General features: G+C 40.4%; 2 protein-coding genes across 2 annotated transcripts; one reads left to right on the forward strand and one right to left on the reverse strand.

Annotated features, from left to right (window-relative positions):
• Nucleotides 1-879: 879 nt before the first annotated feature.
• Nucleotides 880-1,753, reverse strand: LOC120942837 (olfactory receptor 1468-like; the record flags this gene model as incomplete). The annotated part of the gene is made up of 1 exon (XM_040355763.1): nt 880-1,753. A coding segment is annotated over one exon (837 nt), but the record flags the coding sequence as incomplete, so codon positions are not given.
• Nucleotides 1,754-16,171: 14,418 nt separating this feature from the next.
• On the forward strand, nt 16,172-17,113 carry LOC120942838 (taste receptor type 2 member 4-like). Its single transcript, XM_040355764.1, has one exon. It carries the CDS (start codon nt 16,172-16,174, stop codon nt 17,111-17,113), a length of 942 nt encoding a protein of 313 aa, XP_040211698.1.
• Nucleotides 17,114-19,468: the final 2,355 nt, after the last annotated feature.

Consider the following 19,468-nt stretch of genomic DNA (forward strand, 5'->3'; position numbering starts at 1 on the left):
GAGTGAGGTTTAAGAAAAAAAGGTACATTTTAAATGCCCATCAATGCAGCCTTACAAGTGTCCATCTGCAGCCATGCCTATCCATCTACAGCCTTGCCTATCCATCTGCAGCCTTGCCGCCTTGCCTATCCATCTGCAGCCTTGCCTATCCATCTGCAGACTTGCCCATCCATCTGCAGACTTGCCCATCCATCTGCAGCCTTGCCTATCCATCTGCAGCCTTGCCTATACATCTGCAGACTTGCCCATCCATCTGCAGCCTTGCCTGTCCATCTGCAGCCTTGCCTATACATCTGCAGCCTTGCCTATTCATCTGCAGCCTTGCCCATCCATCTGCAGCCTTGCCTATCCATCTGCAGCCTTGCCCATCCATCTGCAGCCTTGCCCCCATCCAGTGTCAATCTGCAGCCTTGAGGGAACGAGCGCCACCGTGATACACAGAGCCGGATGTCCTGGCTCGTCCCGGATGGCCGGCTCGTCTCGCAGTCCCATCCCTTGGCCCGCCTCCTATGATGGACATAACACCGGTCCAATGGTGGGAGGCGTGACTGCAAGCGGAGCCGAGTACACTCGGCTCTGTGTATTTCGGCGGGGCTCGTTCCCTCCGAGGCAGCCGTTCAGTGTATAACACACACTCACGATTTTCAACTTATTTTAAGGGGAAGAAATTGCGTGTTATACGCCAATAAATATGGTATGTAATAAAACATGTAATATGTAATGAATCTAAAGCAAAATATTGTTTCATCTTTTTTTTTTTTTTTTAATGCATGGTAATTTATTTAGGAACTTCTGGCCTAATTTCCCAATATGTATTAATTAGTCATCATTTATTTGTTGGCTACAATAAATTGTTTTAGATCTTCTGTATTTCTTTCTTTACTTTACCACAACAACCAAAAAAAGTTTTGAAAATTTAGATTCTCCTTTTGGATGTCCATATTTGTGTTATTGCTGTCTTGATCTCTTGGTTCCTCAAGGTATAAATGAAGGGATTCAATAGTGGGGTGAGAACTATATAAAGCAGTGATAGAACTTTGTTTGCCACCAATGAATGTCCAGATGGGACCTGATAGACCATAATCAAGGTAGCATAGTAGATGGAAACCACGCCAAGATGGGAACTGCAGGTGGAGAAGGCTTTCTTTTTCCCCTTCGCCGAAGAAATCCCAGTGATAGCTTTGATGATGAACCCATAAGTAGCTATGATTAGGAGAAATGGGAACACAGTGGCCGTAGATGAAAGCAAAGACACAACGATTTGAACGGTAGAAGTGTCAGAACAAGACAACTTCAATAAAGGAACAAAGTCACAGAAGAAATTATCAATAATATTTGTGCTGCAAAAATCCAAAATATTCAAGAAAATTAAAGGGATGGACATGATCAAGAATGCCGACATCCAGGAGACAAGGATCAGAGATAGACACATCCTGGGACTCATAATTAAGCTGTAATTAAGAGGTTTGCAGATAGCCAAAAATCGATCATAGGACATTGCCGAGAGGAGGAAACTTTCCAATGTACCCAATGATCCAAATATGTAACACTGTATAAAACATCCAACAAGAGAAAACATTGCACCATCTCTACTTATTACATAGAGCATGGGGGGAGCAATACTGCTGGTGAAAAAGATCTCCGACAGTGACAGGTTGGAGAGGAGCACATACATAGGAGAATGTGAAAGTTTGGAGAAGAACACCAACAAGATGATCAAGAGGTTGCATGACAAAGTCAGGATGTAGATAAGTACACACGATCGGAATTTCCGACAACAAATGTCCGATGTGAGCTTTTGGTCGGATAATTTCCGACAACAAATGTTTGAGAGCTGGTTTCCAAATTTTTCCGACAACAAAAGTTCTTGTCGGAAATTCTGATCACCTGTATGCATTTCCGACGCACAAAAATCCCACGCTTTTTGCTCGGAATCATTGAACTTAATTTTTCTTGGCTCGTTGTAGTGTTGTACGTCACTGCGTTCTTGACGGTCGGAATTTTCGACAACATTTGTGTGACCGCGTGTGTGCAACACAAGTTTGAGCCAACATTCCCTCAGAAAAAAATCCATGGTTTTGTTGTCGGAATATCCAATCGTGTGTACGCGGCATAAGGGTTTTCTAAACAATTTCTATTTAAAACAAACATCCTTTATATTAGAATTTTCCATTTTCCAGGGGTTTCAAACATCACTTAAAGGGGAGTTCCACCCACAATTACACTTTTTAAATATAAATACCCCTGTAATACACAAGCTTAATGTAGTCTAGTAAAGTTAGTCTGTAAACTAAGGTCCGTTTTGTTAGGTTGTTAGAGCATTTAGTTAGTTTATAATCTAGAAATAGACCGTGGCCATCTTAAGTGTGGGCATCATGAAGCCAGACTGTATGACTTCCTGGATTTCAGCCTTGCAGATCTCGCACATACTCAGTGCTGCACAAGCGATGTAATAGGTTTCAGTCAGGTTTCCATAGCAACGGGAGTGTCAGAGGAAGTTGCCACCCCTTCTCTATGCAAATAGGCTATTTGCAAGGACTACTGGGATACATAACGCCTATCCCAGAAACCCTTGCGAATAGCCTTGTGACTTAATAGCCTAGGCTAATAAGGAGGAGGAAGTAATGAAGGACTACAAAATAAAGGTATTTACAAGCAACAAAATAAATAAAAATTGTCCATTCTGAACACTATGAGATTAGGGCATGCAGCACAGACAAACATAAAAAAATGGGTGGAACTCCACTTTAAAAGCACAAAGTACTGTAATATGGTTTGCAGCCCCCTGGCTTCCTTTTGCAACATCTCTGCTCTGGCCTCAGTTTTAGGCCTTTCATCTGTTCCTTCAGACTGTCTCACAAAGCCTCGCATGGACACTCTTCATAGCTTTCTGCACTTGTCCCCACCATGATGACTGGTCAGGGTCCTCCTGTCATCCAAGTAGATCCAAGAACTTTACTAATTTCCCATATCATAGGAACTTTGCATAAATAGGGAGTGCTGGTCACAATCAGGGGTCAAGTCCTGGGGAAAAAAGTGTGGGAACTTCCACCCAAGATCCACTCCCCCACCAAAAAAAAAAATTATACACTCGTATGCATAATTATTAAACCGCAAGAAGCTCTTTCTAAATCCCGCGATAACTTGCGGCAGACCTCCACAATGTCTCCTGGGAACAATGACAAAAGCTCCCAGGAGACATTGCGGCATCGAGGAAGTGACGGAATACCCGCACACTACCCGATGTATCCATATAAGGAAGCGGCCAGTAACATAAAGGATTACTAAGGTTCGCCTGCCCCTGACAGTGACTCGAGCTGGGCATCGCCACTTAGTGAAGGATTGGCTCTGGCGGCTCGGCTGCTCTCGACTGCTCTAGTCCTGCAAAGGGAACTGAGTTCCTGCTGTGAAAAAAAGGGCAGGAACTCTGTTCCCACGCGTTCCCGCAGGACTTGAGCCCTGGTCACAATCAAAAGGGCGGATCCAGGGTTGTAAGCTTCATCTCACCCAATATGCTACAAAATATCCATGCTCTAGAACCCGCACCAGGATTTTCCAATCTTGGCAAAAACTCAAAAGCCTGTTTTTTCCTGATAAGACACACAACCCTGAGCCCCTCAACTTGCATGTGTGAGAACCCTAAAAAAAGAGATGATCTTTTCAAAGTGAGAAGATATTCCATCTTAGACAGTTGTCACAGAAACACAGTTTCCGCTTACCTCCTGTTCCTCTGACAACTCAGACATTTTGAATTTCCCATCACTTTCTATACCAGAGACAACAGTTACCAAAACCAGTCAAAAAGGATATTCTCCCATGCAGGGATGCAAGTAACAATGAAAACCTGACACTGATTTGAACCCTTCCACATGCTTTCCAAAACTACAAAATAAAGAGATTTGGCTTTAAAGATGGACATAAACATAACATGTAACATTAGTCTCCTAGTCCTTATTTATGTCAATAATAGTCACATAGTTACATAGTTAATCTGGTTGAAAAAAGCTGCAAGTCCATCCAGTTCAACGAACACAGAAAAAAAAAACAGACATACACAAATAGAAAACGTTCATATACACTATCACTATTAAATTAAAGGAAATAAATTAGCATTGGCTTAATGTTTAAAAAAATATATATAAACAGTTATGACATGTGCACATTGACAGATGTATTTGATTCTATTGTTCTTTGTTACCTAATAAATCTATTACTTTGGCTCACCCATAGGAAAGCTCATCCCAGTTTCATAGGCAGTGATGTGGCAAATTCTTACCATTGACATTGCAGTAATATGCCTGGTTCAGATTCCTTTCATTGGATTAAGTAATGTAACAACGAGATATGAAGGAAAACATTGGAATGGGAAAAACAAGTGTATTCCCCTGTAAGCAAAACATGTGTTCCTGTTATTATGTCAAATAATAGTTATTGTAAAGTCAGAATGACGATTCCAGACCTGTGCAACTAATATACCTTCAGATCAAGTGATACAAGTCAGAGGCGTGGAGACAATTGGTCCCAAAGGGAATCAATACCCAGCGTGTATTTACAGCTTTCCGTCCTTCAGCTATACATAATATATTTATTAACTGACTAGAGAGAGATTATTTATTCCCCAAGCAAAGGAAATTCAGTACACAGGAAATAAAAAGAAAAGATTTATTGAACAAAGTACAAAGATTTAATTCACTTTTATGGTATACATACAGGGATGGACTGGCCATTGGGACTACAGGGAGTTTCCCGGTGGGCCGATGGCTCAGTGGGCCGGCTTCAGTGACAGCGGACTACCGCCCCCTCCGCTCCTCTGTCTCTCCTTCCCCGCAGCGCTCACCTGGGGGGAACAAATAAGCAGGAGGAGGACCAGAGGAGCAGGGGGGAGGACAGGGGAGCATGGGGGGAGGGGACAGATAGCTGACTCAACAGCTATGGCCTGGGAGTTTCTCACTTCTGCCTAATCATGTCCCATAAGGGGGGCACCGAACTGATTCTTTACCCTGGGTGAAATAACGTCTAGCTTCCCCACTGGTACTTAAAAACAAACAGTGAAAGATTACGCCTAATTCCACTATCTCGGCACTATGGGGCTACAGGTATCAGCAACAGTGCAGGGTTAAAGCAATATTAAATAATCATTGAGCAGCCACTTAAAATGAACAAATATTGAATATAGTAAAAAATGATAAAATCAACCAAAGTCTTTATCAAATAATACAGCATCGCTAGTTGTCACTAGTAACTAAATGTGACCACTCTTTTCCATGTGTAATCATACATAAAAGCAGGAAAGTTCTCCAGAAGTCAGAGTGTGAGCCAAAGTCCAGTGAGAGAGGTGTTCCTAAGAAAGTAGTGAGCTGTCCGCAGCTGGTGACATCAAACGTGCACACAACACCCTTCCAACGTCTCCCGTGTCAAACTACCCCTAATGGGGATCTACTCACCAGAAGGTAGAGTTTATTAGGCTTCAGAGCCTAATAACTTCCCCACTGGTACTGCCTAAAAGAGTACCAGTACCAGCTGTTCTACTCTAATAAAATAGAATGGCTAGTGGCTAGTGAAGGGGTAGAGGGGGCTTGGGTGGCCGGGGGAGGGGGGTGTGGGAGTTGTCCGGCCGCCATGGTAGAGACCTGTCAAAGTGGGCCAGTCTGGATGAAGTCCAGGGCCAAATTTCTGTACCAGTCCAGCCCTGTATATATATGTAGCGGCCTGCTACTTTCTAGCCTGCGCTGCTGTAAACTTAGAGGGCAGTCTAAAGCCTCGTACACACGGTCGGACATCAAACAAACTTCCCCTTGGATTTTTGTCCGAAGTGAATCGTCCTGTCACACCCATAGCATACACACGCTCTGACTTTTCTGCAAACTTTTCTAAAACTTTCCCAACATCACGTGTTTTTTCTGCTGTTTTCTGCTCTTTACCGCCACCCTTTGGTTAACTTCTGCTATTGTTGGTTGATTTTAACATTGGTTCTGAGCATGCGTATTTGCACTTTGTACAAAAGTCCGATGGCTTGCTGTGCACACGGTCGGACTAGGCACCATCGGACTTTTGTTGCCGAAAAGTTTGTCCATTCGCAGACCGAACTTTTTGTCCGATGAAACCCGAAAAAGTTGTTCCGATGGAGCGTACACACGATCGGATAAATTTGAAAACTTGTTGATTTTGAAGTTTGTTGGCCGAAAGTCCGACCGTGTGTACGGGCCTTAAGAGTTAGTTGACTCAGACTGTGTTGTTTTTCACTAAATTGGGCCTCTCTTCCAGCCATGGCTGTACTGTGAGTGACCACTATTGTTGTCTGGGGTGCCCTCACTGCCCCAGGCAGAGGGTGGCAGCAGTCAGGTCAAGGTGTTTTGGGTGTTCCCCTTCAGCAGCCAATCAGAGGGAGTTAATCGTCCCGCTGTGCATGCTGGGGAGGAGTACTTAAGGGACAGACGTCATTAGTCTGGGGTCGTCGTCGATCCTGGGTCTGTCGTCCCACCACCCCCCGTGTGTGGCCCTCCTGGCCGGGGGTGCGTGTTCGTGTGTTCCTGACTCCGGGACCACGTTGGTCCGGGGGTTGTGATCTAACAAGTAGGCCGGTAGTCAGACTGACTGTACATTTGTTCATTATAGCAAAAAGTAATAAATATTGTGTTTTTTTTTTTCAAAATTGTCGCTCTATTTTTGTTTATAGCGCAAAAAATAAAAACAGCAGAGGTGATCAAATACCACCAAAAGAAAGCTCTATTTGTGGGGAAAAAATGATCAAAATTTATTTGGGTACAACGTCGCATTGATAGCCCAATTCTCATTCAAAATGTGACTGCGCTGAAAGCTGAAAATTGGCCTTGGCCAGAAGGAGGCGAAAATGCCCGGTATGGAAGTGGTTAAATATGGGTTGTAATTATGAAAATTATTCATAGAGTTATTATTTAGCTAACAGAGACATGCTGATAATGCAACATTTTACCCGGGTTTTTAATCGCCCAAGCATCTGATTACTCCTGGACTGGTCACTAAAAGGAATAATAAAAACCTTTCCTTTTTTCTCAAATGTTTAAGACTTTTTCGCAGTACTGTATGATGTTTACACTGTGCAAACCCACACACAAGCAACCTCACAGACCTACATGTTATTGTCCTAATGATTTATGTCAGGATATTCAAAAATTCAAGAGTTTCAGTTAACATTGGCCATACAAATGAATGGAAACAAAAGCCTTTCGTCCTTCCGATACATTACCTGAAAGGCAAATTATTTCATTGTGTATCTGTTCAAAAAACAAATAAGCTGCATTTCATTCTATTGCAAATGTGTGTCTGAACAAACACTTTGTAAACACGCCATATTCATTCATTTCTATACCGTATTTTCCGGCGTATAAGACGACCCCCTAGTTTTCCAGCTAGAATGTTGGTTTTGGGATATACTCGCCATATAAGATGACCCCTTCCTACTAGTCATGCCTCGCCTCACCTCACTGTGCCTCTACATGCCTCACTGTGCCACAATTACATGCCAGACTGTGCCACCATAGGATGCATTAAGGTGAAAAATGCGAAGCTTTACAACCCCTTTAACAATACCAGGGGTCTGCCGTCAGAGTGCCTTCTGGTCATGGAGTCACTATATCAGCTGCCATATCCACATAAAGTCCAAGCCCTTTTTGGCACTTTTTGTTTACAAATTTAAATCAGTATTTCTGCCTAGAAAATCACATATAACCCCCCCAAACATAATATATATTTTTTCACCTAGGGAATTAAATGGCGATCATTGCAATTTTTTAGGTCGCATGGTATGTGCACAGTGGTCTTTCAAAAATAGTTATTTTTAAAGATCAAATACACTTTAATGAATAATAATAAAAAAAAGCACAATATATACCCCAATTTTTTTTGTTGTAAAATATGAAAGATGATTTTACGCCGAGTAAACAAATACCTAACATGTCGTGCTTTAAAATTACGCACGCTCGTAGAATGGCGACTTACGTATGCGCTCGTTTCTGTGCATGAGCAGGGAGGGATGTGGATGCTTTAATTTTTTTTCTCATGAATTTTCTTTTTTCTTTTTGCACTGTCCCTTTAATTATTTGTTTTATTATGTTTATTCCTATTACAAGGAATGTAAAAATCCCTTGTAATAGAAATAGGGAAGCCAACTCCTTTTTATGTAGAGATCTGGGGTCAAAAAATACCCCAAATCTCTTCTTTACCTTTAAAAGAAAAAGATTAAAAAATAATGTGATCTCTGCTTTTCCCCCCAAATTTTTTTTACTTCCCCCCCTAGACCGGGAGTGACATCAAAACGTTGCCCTGGTCCTCCAAGGCCATAGAGGCAATCAGAGATGATCGAGTCTCTCATTGCCTCTGTGACCAACCGGCCGCATCGTCGGATCATTTCTCGAGCATGCCGGAGAAAGAGGTAAGCCTGGGAAACACCAGCGAAAGGCAGGAGGGGGAATGTTCCCTCCCACTGCTTCGGAAAGCGATCCAGTGGCTAATGAAGCACTCGGACTGCTTTCATGAGAAGATATCAAGATACAAGGGTTATAGTGATAGTTTGAGCCATAACCCCGGTAAATCACTTATAAAACCATAACTTATATATGCGTATGGCAGTCGGCAAGTGTATATAGGTGCCACATGGAGGCTGAAGACTTCATTGACCAAAAAAAAACTATTCATCTCCAGATGCCTTTGCTGTATGTGAGTGACTGTATGCTTTTTTTTAATACTGTAATTATCAGATACAATTACAATAATAAAAACGAATATTACATTATATACAGTATGGGGCAGATCCACAAAGATCTGCCCCGGCGCATCGTATCTGAGATACGCTACGCTGCCGTACCTTACCTGGCTTTGGTTCGAATCCATAAAGATTTTGCGCCGTAAGTTACGGCGGCGTAGTGTATCTCAAATGGCATAACGGCGCGGAATTCAAATGCGGCGAGTAGGGGGCGTGTTTCATTTAAATGAAGCGCGTCCCCGCGCCGAACGAACTGCGCATGCTCCGTTCCTAAATGTCCCGCCGTGCATTGCGCTAAATGACGCCGCAAGGACGTCATTGTTTTGACGTGGACGTAAATTACGTCCATCCCGATTCACGGACGACTTACGCAAACGAAAAAAAAAAAATTCGAATTAAACGCGGGAACGACGGCCATACTTAACAAAGCAGGTTTAACTATACGCCACCAAATAGCAGCTTTAACTATCCTTCGAAAAAAGCCGACTAGAGACAACGTAAAAGAATGCGACGGCCGCTCGTACGTGGAAATTTGAAAGTACGCCGGCATATCAGTAGATACACCGGCGTACTCGCTTTGTGAATCTGCCCCTATATGTTTAAAAAAAGACAGGGCTTGTAATTTTGGACATTATTTATAGAGTTATTATTTAGTTAACAAAAACATGCTAATAATGCAACATTGTGCCTGGGAATTGAATCACTCGAGCATCTAATTACCTCTGGTCACTAAAATTATTAATAAAAACATTTCCTTTTTTGGAACATTTTCTCAAATGTTTAGGACATTACTGTAAGCTGCATACACTGTATACACATAACAAACCCTCACAGCCCTACAGGTTAATGTCTTAATGATTTATGTCAGGATATGCAAAAGATCAAGGGTTTCAGTTAACATTGACCATACAAATGAATGGAAATGAAAGCCTCTCGTGCTCCGATACATTACCTGAAAGGCAAATTATTGCATTGTGTATCTGTAAAGCAAATAAGCTGCATTTAGTACTTTTGCAAATGTGTATCCAAACAAACACTTTGTAAACACACCATATTGAATAGTTTTTATATTTTATAATGTAATAAAAAAAAGCTCTAAACTATCTTAAAGTGGTTGTAAAGTCAGAAGGTACATTCTATGCATTAAGATAACAAACCGTCTGTATGAAACATATGGGATATAATTATTAAATTGTTTTTATTTTATTTTTTTTACTAGTAATGGCAGCGATCTGTGATTTTTATTGGGACTGTGACATTATGGCGGACACATCGGACACTTTTGACACATTTTTGGGACCATTCACAATAGTACAGCGATCTGTGCTATAAATATGCACTTATTACTGTATAAATGTGACTGGCATGGAAGAGGGTTAACACTAGGGGGCGAGGAAGGGGTTAAATGTGTTCCCTAGGAGTGATTCTTACTATGGGGGAGGGGACTTACTACTGGGGGAGGTGACTGATCTGTGTCCCTATGTACAAGGGACACAGCATCGGTCTCCTCTCCTTGACAGACGTGGATCTGTGTGTTTACACACACAGATCCACGTCCTTGGCTGTGTAACAGGCGATCGCGTGTACCTGGCAGACATTGAGGCCCCCGGGCACGCGCATCTGCACCTCAGTGACGTGGCAGGCACGCGCACGCACCTGTAGTCCAAGGGAGGGTGTGAGCACCACACTCCACACCAGGGAGAAAGCCTCGCATTACTGTGTGGAGTTACAGACAGAAGAACAGGAAGTGAGGATTTCTCACAAGAAATAAGGACATTTAAAAGCAAAATGGAAGGATGAAGTAAGTGAAGGAGTAACGAAAGCACAGATAATGAAAACCAAAACATCCGACATAAACAAATGCTTTATTTTCGTTTTCGTTGCGGTCGAATGTGCCTAACCTTAACCCTAGTAGTCCAATATTATTCTACATAAAGAGAAAAGATTCTACATAGAGAGAAAAGATTTGACATAGAGAGAAACGATTCGACATAGAGAGGAAAGATTCTACATAGAGAGAAAAGATTCTACATAGAGAGGAAGGATTCTACATAGAGAGAAAAGATTCTACATAGAGAGAAAATATTCTACAGAGAGAGAAAAGATTCTACATAGAGAGGAAAGATTCTACATAGAGAGGAAAGATTCTACATAGAGAGAAAAGATTCTACATAGAGAGAAAAGATTCTACATAGAGAGAAAAGATTCTACATAGAGAGGAAAGATTCTACATAGAGAGAAAAGATTCTACATAGAGAGAAAAGATTCTACATAGAGAGGAAAGATTCTACATAGAGACATGAAGAAGAGTCGACATAGAGAGAAAAGATTCGACATAGAGAGAAAAGATTCTACATAGAGAGGAAAGATTCTACATAGAGAGAAAAGATTCTACATAGAGAGGAAAGATTCTACATAGAGAGAAAAGATTCTACATAGAGAGGAAGGATTCTACATAGAGAGAAAAGATTCTACATAGAGAGAAAATATTCTACAGAGAGAGAAAAGATTCTACATAGAGAGGAAAGATTCTACATAGAGAGGAAAGATTCTACATAGAGAGGAAAGATTCTACATAGAGAGAAAAGATTCTACACAGAGAGACATGAAGAGTCAAAAATATATATATTTTTTTAAAGATTCTGTCAAATCTTCTTTTTTTTTTTTTTTTATCTTAGAACATTCGACAGACACCATAAGCCTTCAATGACAGATTCGACTTTAATTTGGATTTTCGGACGAATGCATTTTTTTTTACGAAAAACAAAATAAATAAAAACGAATTTCAGGAGTAACTAAATAAATGTATTTTTCGGACGAAAACGAAATTATGAAACAAAGTGTTTCAGTGTGCGCATGTCTAGTAAATAATAATTGAATAGTAAATAATAAAATTCTGCAGATCATTCTGATGCCTGTAGAGAAGCAGAATCAAATTTCAAGCACTTGCAGCAGCTTTTACATAATATGAATCTCTTGCTCGGATTCTGTTGACTTGCCTGTCAATCAGCAGCTCCGGTATCCTACAGTCTGGCCAATCGGCTTTCATCACATTCTATTTAAAGCCAGAACCCGCACCCAACATTGAAGAAGATACAACACCTGTATGTGCGCACATTGCCTATTTACAGAATCTTGAAGCTGATTCATAGATGTTGGTGGACCTTCAGCTGCACCATTAATGGTATCCAAAGCCCGATAATAATCCCATAGAGGTTCCTTCAGACAGAATTTCTTGTATTCAATTTTTTTCAGTTCTGTTTTTTTTCCTGTGTGGCCGATTCATGGCACTCAGCATAGATTTGGCATTTTTTTTCATAACGTCTCTGGAGTCCCTTATTGGAATTTTCACAAATTCCTTCATCATCTTCCGAATTGTGTTCACCTATTGGAATCACCGGGATGTAAGTGGATGTGAGAAAATTATCGTGGCTTTGTGCATCTCCAATCTCTGTTATACTTCTGCAAATTTTGCCAATATTCTAACATTTACCCTTTGGCCGAGCCTAATTGTGATCATTCAGATCTCTTCCACTCTCTTTGTTTTCACCTTTTTTATCATCATCACTTCGGCTTGGCTGACGGCCTCTCTCTGCTTTTACTATTACGTCAAGATAAAACATTTCAGCTCCGACCTTCTCTCTCGGCTGAAGCTGAAGATTAATTCTCTTGCGTCATGGATGATCGTCGTGTCAGTTCTACTGTCTGTTCTTTTTTCCTCCATCAATATATTACCAATGGTTGGTCAAAATAAAGATTCTGCAATTTCAACAGTCGGCAATACATCACGGGAGTCTTCCCAAGTTGTTATAAGAGATACCCACCTTTATATATTCTTTGTTAGCACTTTTATACCTTTCTTTATTAGTGTCTTCACTACGGCTTCCACCGCCTGGTCTCTACACCTCCACAAACTAAACATGGCGAAGAACCGAACGTCACCCACCAACGGCAATGTGAGAAAATACGAAGGTGCCGTAAAAATCATGATGTGTCTGTTGGCTTTCTATGCTCTGATCTATGTGGACATGTGCCTTTTCTTTTTTAAAGTTCTCAATCCAGCTAGTAAATGGTTCTGGGTTTTTCTGGTCATTTTATGCTCATATAGTCCAATCCAATCTATTCTTCTATCTCTATCCACAACAATGCTGAAGAGAGCCTGGATGAAAATGTTCACCTGTAATGCCGGATCCAGTGATGGCGATGAAAACAGACAATAGTAGATTCGGTATTTTTGCTGTATCTTCTTGTTGTGCTTTTACCATTATAATTGCTATTATTGTTTTTTTTTTCCCACTAAATTGTCTATACATATCAAAGATATATGTATAATTTTAAAAGGTCTTTAACCACTTGCTGACCACCCTCTAGCACTTTTAATGGTATACATGGAGAACTGAGATATGCCTATGTAAACAAGGCTTATCAAAGTTCTGACAGGGGGGGGGGGGGGAATCCTTGTGCCTCTGCTAAGCAGGGACTAGAATCGATATCGTCCCCTAGTGTACACAAAAACATTGGCTAGGCACACATCGGCCAGTGTCATTAGTACAGTGACAGTGCATATTTTTAACACTGATCACTGTATTAGTGTCGCTGGTTCCAGCAAAGAGTTAAAAGTGTAATTTAGTGTCCGATAGTCCACCACAATATCACAGTCCCTCTATAAGATGTGATCTCTGCCAATACTAATATAAAAAATAAATAAATATAAATTCCATATATTCCATATATCCCATAGTTTGTAGTCGCTATAATTTCACCTAAACCAATCAATATACGCTTATTGGGATCTTGTTACCAAAAATATATAGCAGAATACATATTGGCCAAAATGTATGAAGAAATTAGATTTTTTTAATTTTTTATTGAATATGTTTTAGAGCATAACGTAATATCTATCTATCTATCTATCTATCTGTCTATCTATCTATCTATCTATCTATCTATCTATCTATCTATCTCTCTATCTATCTATCTATCTATCTATCTATCTATCTATCTATCTATCTATCTATCTATCTATCTATCTATCTATCTATCTATCTATCTATCTATATAGATAGATATATATCTATATATATCTATATATATCTATATCTATATCTATATATATATATATATATATATATATAATAGTTATTTACAGCGCCAAAAAAATGCAGTGGTGATTAAAAGTATAATTTAGTGTCTGATAGTCCACCACAATATTGCAGTCCCTCTATAACAGGGATCCTCAAACTACGGCCCTCCAGCTGTTCAGGAACTACAATTCCCATCATGCCTAGTCATGTCTGTGAATGTCAGTGTGTTACAATGCCTCATGGGATGTGTAGTTCTACAACAGCTGGAGGGCCGAAGTTTGAGGATCCCTGCTCTATAAGATGCGATCTCTGCCATTACTAGTATAAAAAAGAAACAAATACAAATTATATATATATATATATATATATATATATATATATATATATATATATATATATATATATATATATATAATGTTTTTATTTTTTTTTATTATATATTTAAATATATATATATATATATTTAATTGTTATTTACAGCGAAAAAAAAAGTAAAAACGCAGTGGTGATCAAAATTGTCATTTAGTGTCCGATAGTCCACCGCAATATTGCAGTCCTTTTATAAGATGCGATCTCCACCATTACTAGTATAAAAAATAAATAAATACAAATTCCTTATATCCCTTATATGCCATAGTTTGTAGATGTTATAATGTTCGCTTAAACCAATCAATATGCGCTTATTGGGATTTTTTTTTACCAAAAAAAAGTAGCAGAGTACATATTGGGTAAAATTTATGAAGAAAAAAAATAGATTACATTTCTTATTGGATATGTTTTAGAACAGAAAAAAATATATATATTTTAATATATATATTTTTTTTATTATCATTTTCAGCGCAAAATAATAAAAATACAGTGGTTATCAAATACAAACAAAAAAATATATATTTGTGTGAAAAAAAATGACATCAATTTTATTTGGGTAAAAAAAAAAGTAAAAAAGTAACGCAGTGCCGCATCGCAAAAAAATGGCCTGGTCATTGAGGGGGGTAAATCCTCTGGAGGTCAGGTACAAGCAGGGTTGCCAACCTCCCGCAGCATTTTTTTACTGACAAAACATGGACAATTTACTGGCAGAGCACATTTTTTACTGACAGCCTAAAAAATTACAAAACTCCTAAAAACTCCTGCGTTGGACACGATCGGATTTTTAACCGATGGTGTGTAGGCAAGACTGATGAAAGTCGGCTTCATCGGATATCTGATTGAAAAAATCCATCGGTTCGTTTTCATCAGACGAACCGATCGTGTGTACAGGGCATTAATCTTGCTTTAGCAAGATTTAAATCTAAAGAAGCTAAGGGCCAGATCCTCAAAAGAGATACGACGGAGTAACTGCTGTTACTCCATCGTATCCCTTGTCCTAACTATGGAACTGATCCACAGAATCAGTTTTCCATAGTTAGGACGAAGATCCGGCATGTGTAATTGAATTACACTGCCGGATCTTAGGATGCAGTACCGCATCCGCCGCTGGGGGCATTTCGCGTCGAAATGCCGCTTCGGGTATGCAAATTAGGACTTACGGCGATCCACGAAGCTATTATGCTTCGTTTTGTCGCCGTAAGTTTTAGTTTGCAAGTGCAAAATTAGGGCTGCTTTTACAAGGTGTAAACTGTTTACACCATGTAAAAGCAGACCCTTCTTCCTCGCGCCGCGCTTTTTTTTTCGATTTTGAATTTTTTTTTTGCCGCCGTATCTTTTTTTTTTCCCGACGCAACTTTATTGACCCCGTCGCGATCCACAAAGCCCGACGTAACGTAATTTCGCGCTATGCCCGTCGGGAAAATGACGTCACGAGCATGCGCAGTACGGCCGGCGCGGGAGCGCGCCTCATTTAAATGGGATTCGCCCCCTGATGATGAGGAACGCCTTGCGCCGGCCCGATTTAAGTTACTCCACTCAAAATTTCTAGGTAAGTGCTTTGTGGATCGGGCACTTAGGTAGAAATTTTGCGGCGGTGTAACTTAAATCGGAATATTTAAGTTAAGCCCGTTTTTTGAGGATCTGGCCCACAATCTTTTGCACATGAAGTCGTTTTTACATCTCTGCATTCTAGTGTAGAGATCTTTTTAAGACCATCAATCAGCAGCTCCAGCGTCCTACAGCCTGACCAATCAGCTTTGACGACATTCTATTTAAAACCACAAGCTCCGCCCAACAGTGCTTAAGAAAACATTACTCGCACGTTGGTGTCTGTTGAGGATTTTCTTCATCATTGTTAAGCTGATTCTTAGAAGTTGGTGGTCCTACAGCTGCACCCTTAAACACCCGCTGATAACTCGAGGGAAATATAAGAGACCCTTCGGGGGCAGAACTGCTCACCTTTCAGCTTTGGCCGATCATGGCAATCACCGCAGACTGGACATTTTTTCCCATAACAATTCTGGAGTCCGTTATCGGAACTTTCACAAATATTTTCATCATCTTTAGAATTTTCCTCACCTATTGGAAACATCAACATGTGAGCGGATGCGAGAAGATTATTGCGGCTTTGAGCGTCTCCAATCTCGGTTATACCTACGCCATGTTCACCAATATTTTAGTGTTTACCATCTGGCCCGATCTTTTGTCGATCGCTCAAGTCTACGATTCTCTCTTTGTTTTCACCTTTTTTATCGTCATCACTTCGGCTTGGCTGACGGCCTCTCTCTGCTTTTACTATTACGTCAAGATAAATCATTTCAGCTCCGACCTTCTCTCTCGGCTGAAGCCGAAGATTAATTCCCTCGCTTCGTGGATGATCGTCTTGTCGGTTCTACTTTCTCTTCTTTGCTCCTCGCTCAATTTATTACAGATCATTGTGAAAGAAGACACACAGTCTGTCATTTCAACGTTCGGAAATACGTCGCAGGTGTCTACCTCATTATTAACATCTGATACTAAGCTTTACATCGCCTTTGTTAGCAGTTTTATACCTTTCTTTATTAGTGTCTTCACTACGGCTTCCACCGCCTGGTCTCTACACCTCCACAAACTAAAAATGGCGAAGAACCGAACAGCATCCACCAACGGCAATGTGAGAAAATACGAAGGTGCCGTAAAAATCATGGTGTGTCTGTTGGCTTTCTATGCTCTGATCTATGTGACGCTTTGTCTTTTTTATTTCAATGTTTTCACAATCTATAGCCGTGGCTTTTGGGTTTTTCTGATCATTATATGTTCATCTAGTCCTCTTCAATCAATTCTTCTGTCTCTTTCCACAACAATGCTGAAGAGAGCCTGGATGAAAATGTTACACTGCAATGTTGGATCCAGTGATGAGGATGAAACTAGAAAAGAGTAGATGTATCTTTTTTTTTGTTTTATTGTGTTTCCACTCTATTTAATTATCCCTTCCATGCCTAAGCCTATTTATGACATTTGGTGTTTACAAGTTAAAATCCGTATTTTTTGCTAGAAAATTACTTAGAACCCCCAAACATTATGTATATATTTTTTAGCAGAGAATAAAATGGCGATTGTTGCATTATTTTATGTGACACTGTATTTGTGCATACGTGTATTAAACTAAAATGCCATTTTAGTCCTAAGATTCATGCCGCGTACACACGATCATTTTTTCGGGTTGTAAAAAAACAAAGTTTTTCAGGCTCTAGAAAAAAAAAAACATTTCCAACCCGATTATTAAAACGGCCTTGCCTACACACGATCGCGAAAAAAAGCGAGGTGACGTACAACACGTACGACGGCACTATAAAGGGGAAGTTCCATTCGGATGACGCCACCCTTTTGTGTTAGTAAAAGACGTTTTTCTGTCTGTTACAGCGTGATGAATGTTCTTACTCCATTACGAACGCTAGGTTTACCAGAACGAGCGCTCCCGTCTCATAACTTGCTTCTGAGCATGCGCGGGTTTTTCACGTCATTTAAGCCCACACACGATCATTTTTTACAACCCGAAAAACGACAGTGTTAAAAACATTGTAAAAAACAAATAGAGCGTGTTCGAATGTTTTTATGCCGTTTTTCAGAACCTGAAAAATGCTCTGGAGCCCACACACGATCGTTTTTAATGACATAAAAAAAAAAGTTAATTTTTTTACAACCCGAAAAATGATCGTGTGTACGCGGCATAAGTCTCATGCCGCGTACACATGATCATTTTTCAGCATGTCCAAAAAACAACGTTTTTCCAACTTCATCATTAAAACGACGTTGCCCACACACCATCGTTTTTGAAAAATGATGAACAAAGTGCGTGACGTACACCACATACGACGGCACTATAAAGGGGAAGTTCTATTCGCCTTTGGGCTGCTTTAGCTGATTCCGTGTTAGTAAAAGACGATTCGCGCTTTTCTGTCTGTTACAGCGTGATGAATGTGCTTACTCCATTACGAATGGTAGTTTTACCAGAACGAGCGCTCCCGTCTCATAACTTGCTTCTGAGCATGCGCTGTTTTTTTTCGTCGTTTTAGCCCACACACGACCATTTTTTACAACCCGAAAAATGACATTGTTTAAAACATTGTTAAAAAATGCAGCATGGGGCAGCCCAGTTGGCCTAGTGGTTAGCACTACAGTCTAGCAACCAATCACGTCTGTGGGTTCGAATCCTGACCCAACCACGACACTGGTTGCCTGGAGTTTGCATGTACTCCCTGCGTCTGCGTGGGTTTCCTCCGGGTACTCCGGTTTCCCCCACACAAATAAATCAAAAGACATGCTGATAGGGCGTAACGGTAATACAAAAAATGTTCAATTATTTTTTTTGCCGTTTTTCAGAACCTGGAAAATGATGTGTAGCCCACACACCATCATTTTAAATGACGTTTTTGAAAAACTATGTTTTTTTTAATGCCGAAAAATGATCGTGCATACGCGGCATAAAACAACATTGAAATTTCTGGCCAAAATGAACACTAAATATCTATAAATAGCAAAGACATATCTTTCATTTTTTCTCTGCAAGTTTTGCCTAAAAATCCCACGTTTCCCTACAGCTGATAATTTTCCCATTATGACTTACCTTGCCTTGCTCTGTATAGTGTCTCTGTGTGAAGATGACCACCTCGGTAGGGGATCCGGGGCTTTAATTCTTCATATCAGGGCTCCTCCTGGATGTGCGTCCGTCTGATGGCCGGTGGTAGAATATTCCGGAAGCATCAGAAGTCACGGAGGAAGGGCAGAATGGATGAAGCAGGGAAATGGTTGCACTGCAGATTCTTCTGTCTCTTTCCACAACAAAGCTGAGAAGAGCCGGGATGAAAATGTCCACCTGCAATGCTGAATCCAGCGAGGAGGTTACGATGTGGGAGTGTCCAGGCAAGGGAAATGTACGGCCATATTTCAGGAGGAATTTAAGACACAAATGTACTTTCTCAGGGCACCTCTTGGGTACAATTATTGCTGGATGTTCACCTTTGAAACCAGATTCCCTCGTTTACATAGGTATCTGTTTTACAACTTGAAAACTATTAACATTGGGAGGGATATTTACGAAAGGAAAATTCGCTTTGCACTACAAGTGCAAAGTGAACTTGAAATTGCACTGAAAGTCCACTTGGAAGTGCAGTCGCTGTAAATCTGAGGGGAAGATCTGAAATGAGGGGAAGCTCTGCTGATTTTATTATCCAATCATGTGCAAGCTAAAATTCAGTTTTTTAATTTTCCTTGCATGTCCCCCTCGGATCTACAG

This window comes from Rana temporaria, chromosome 6 (genome assembly GCF_905171775.1).
Source record: "Rana temporaria chromosome 6, aRanTem1.1, whole genome shotgun sequence".
Taxonomy (NCBI): Eukaryota; Metazoa; Chordata; class Amphibia; order Anura; family Ranidae; genus Rana; species Rana temporaria.

What these genes read in the sequence shown, in the direction of transcription:
- LOC120942838 (XM_040355764.1), top strand. Translation starts at nt 16,172, where the DNA reads ATGGCAATCACCGCAGACTGGACATTTTTTCCCATAACAATTCTGGAG.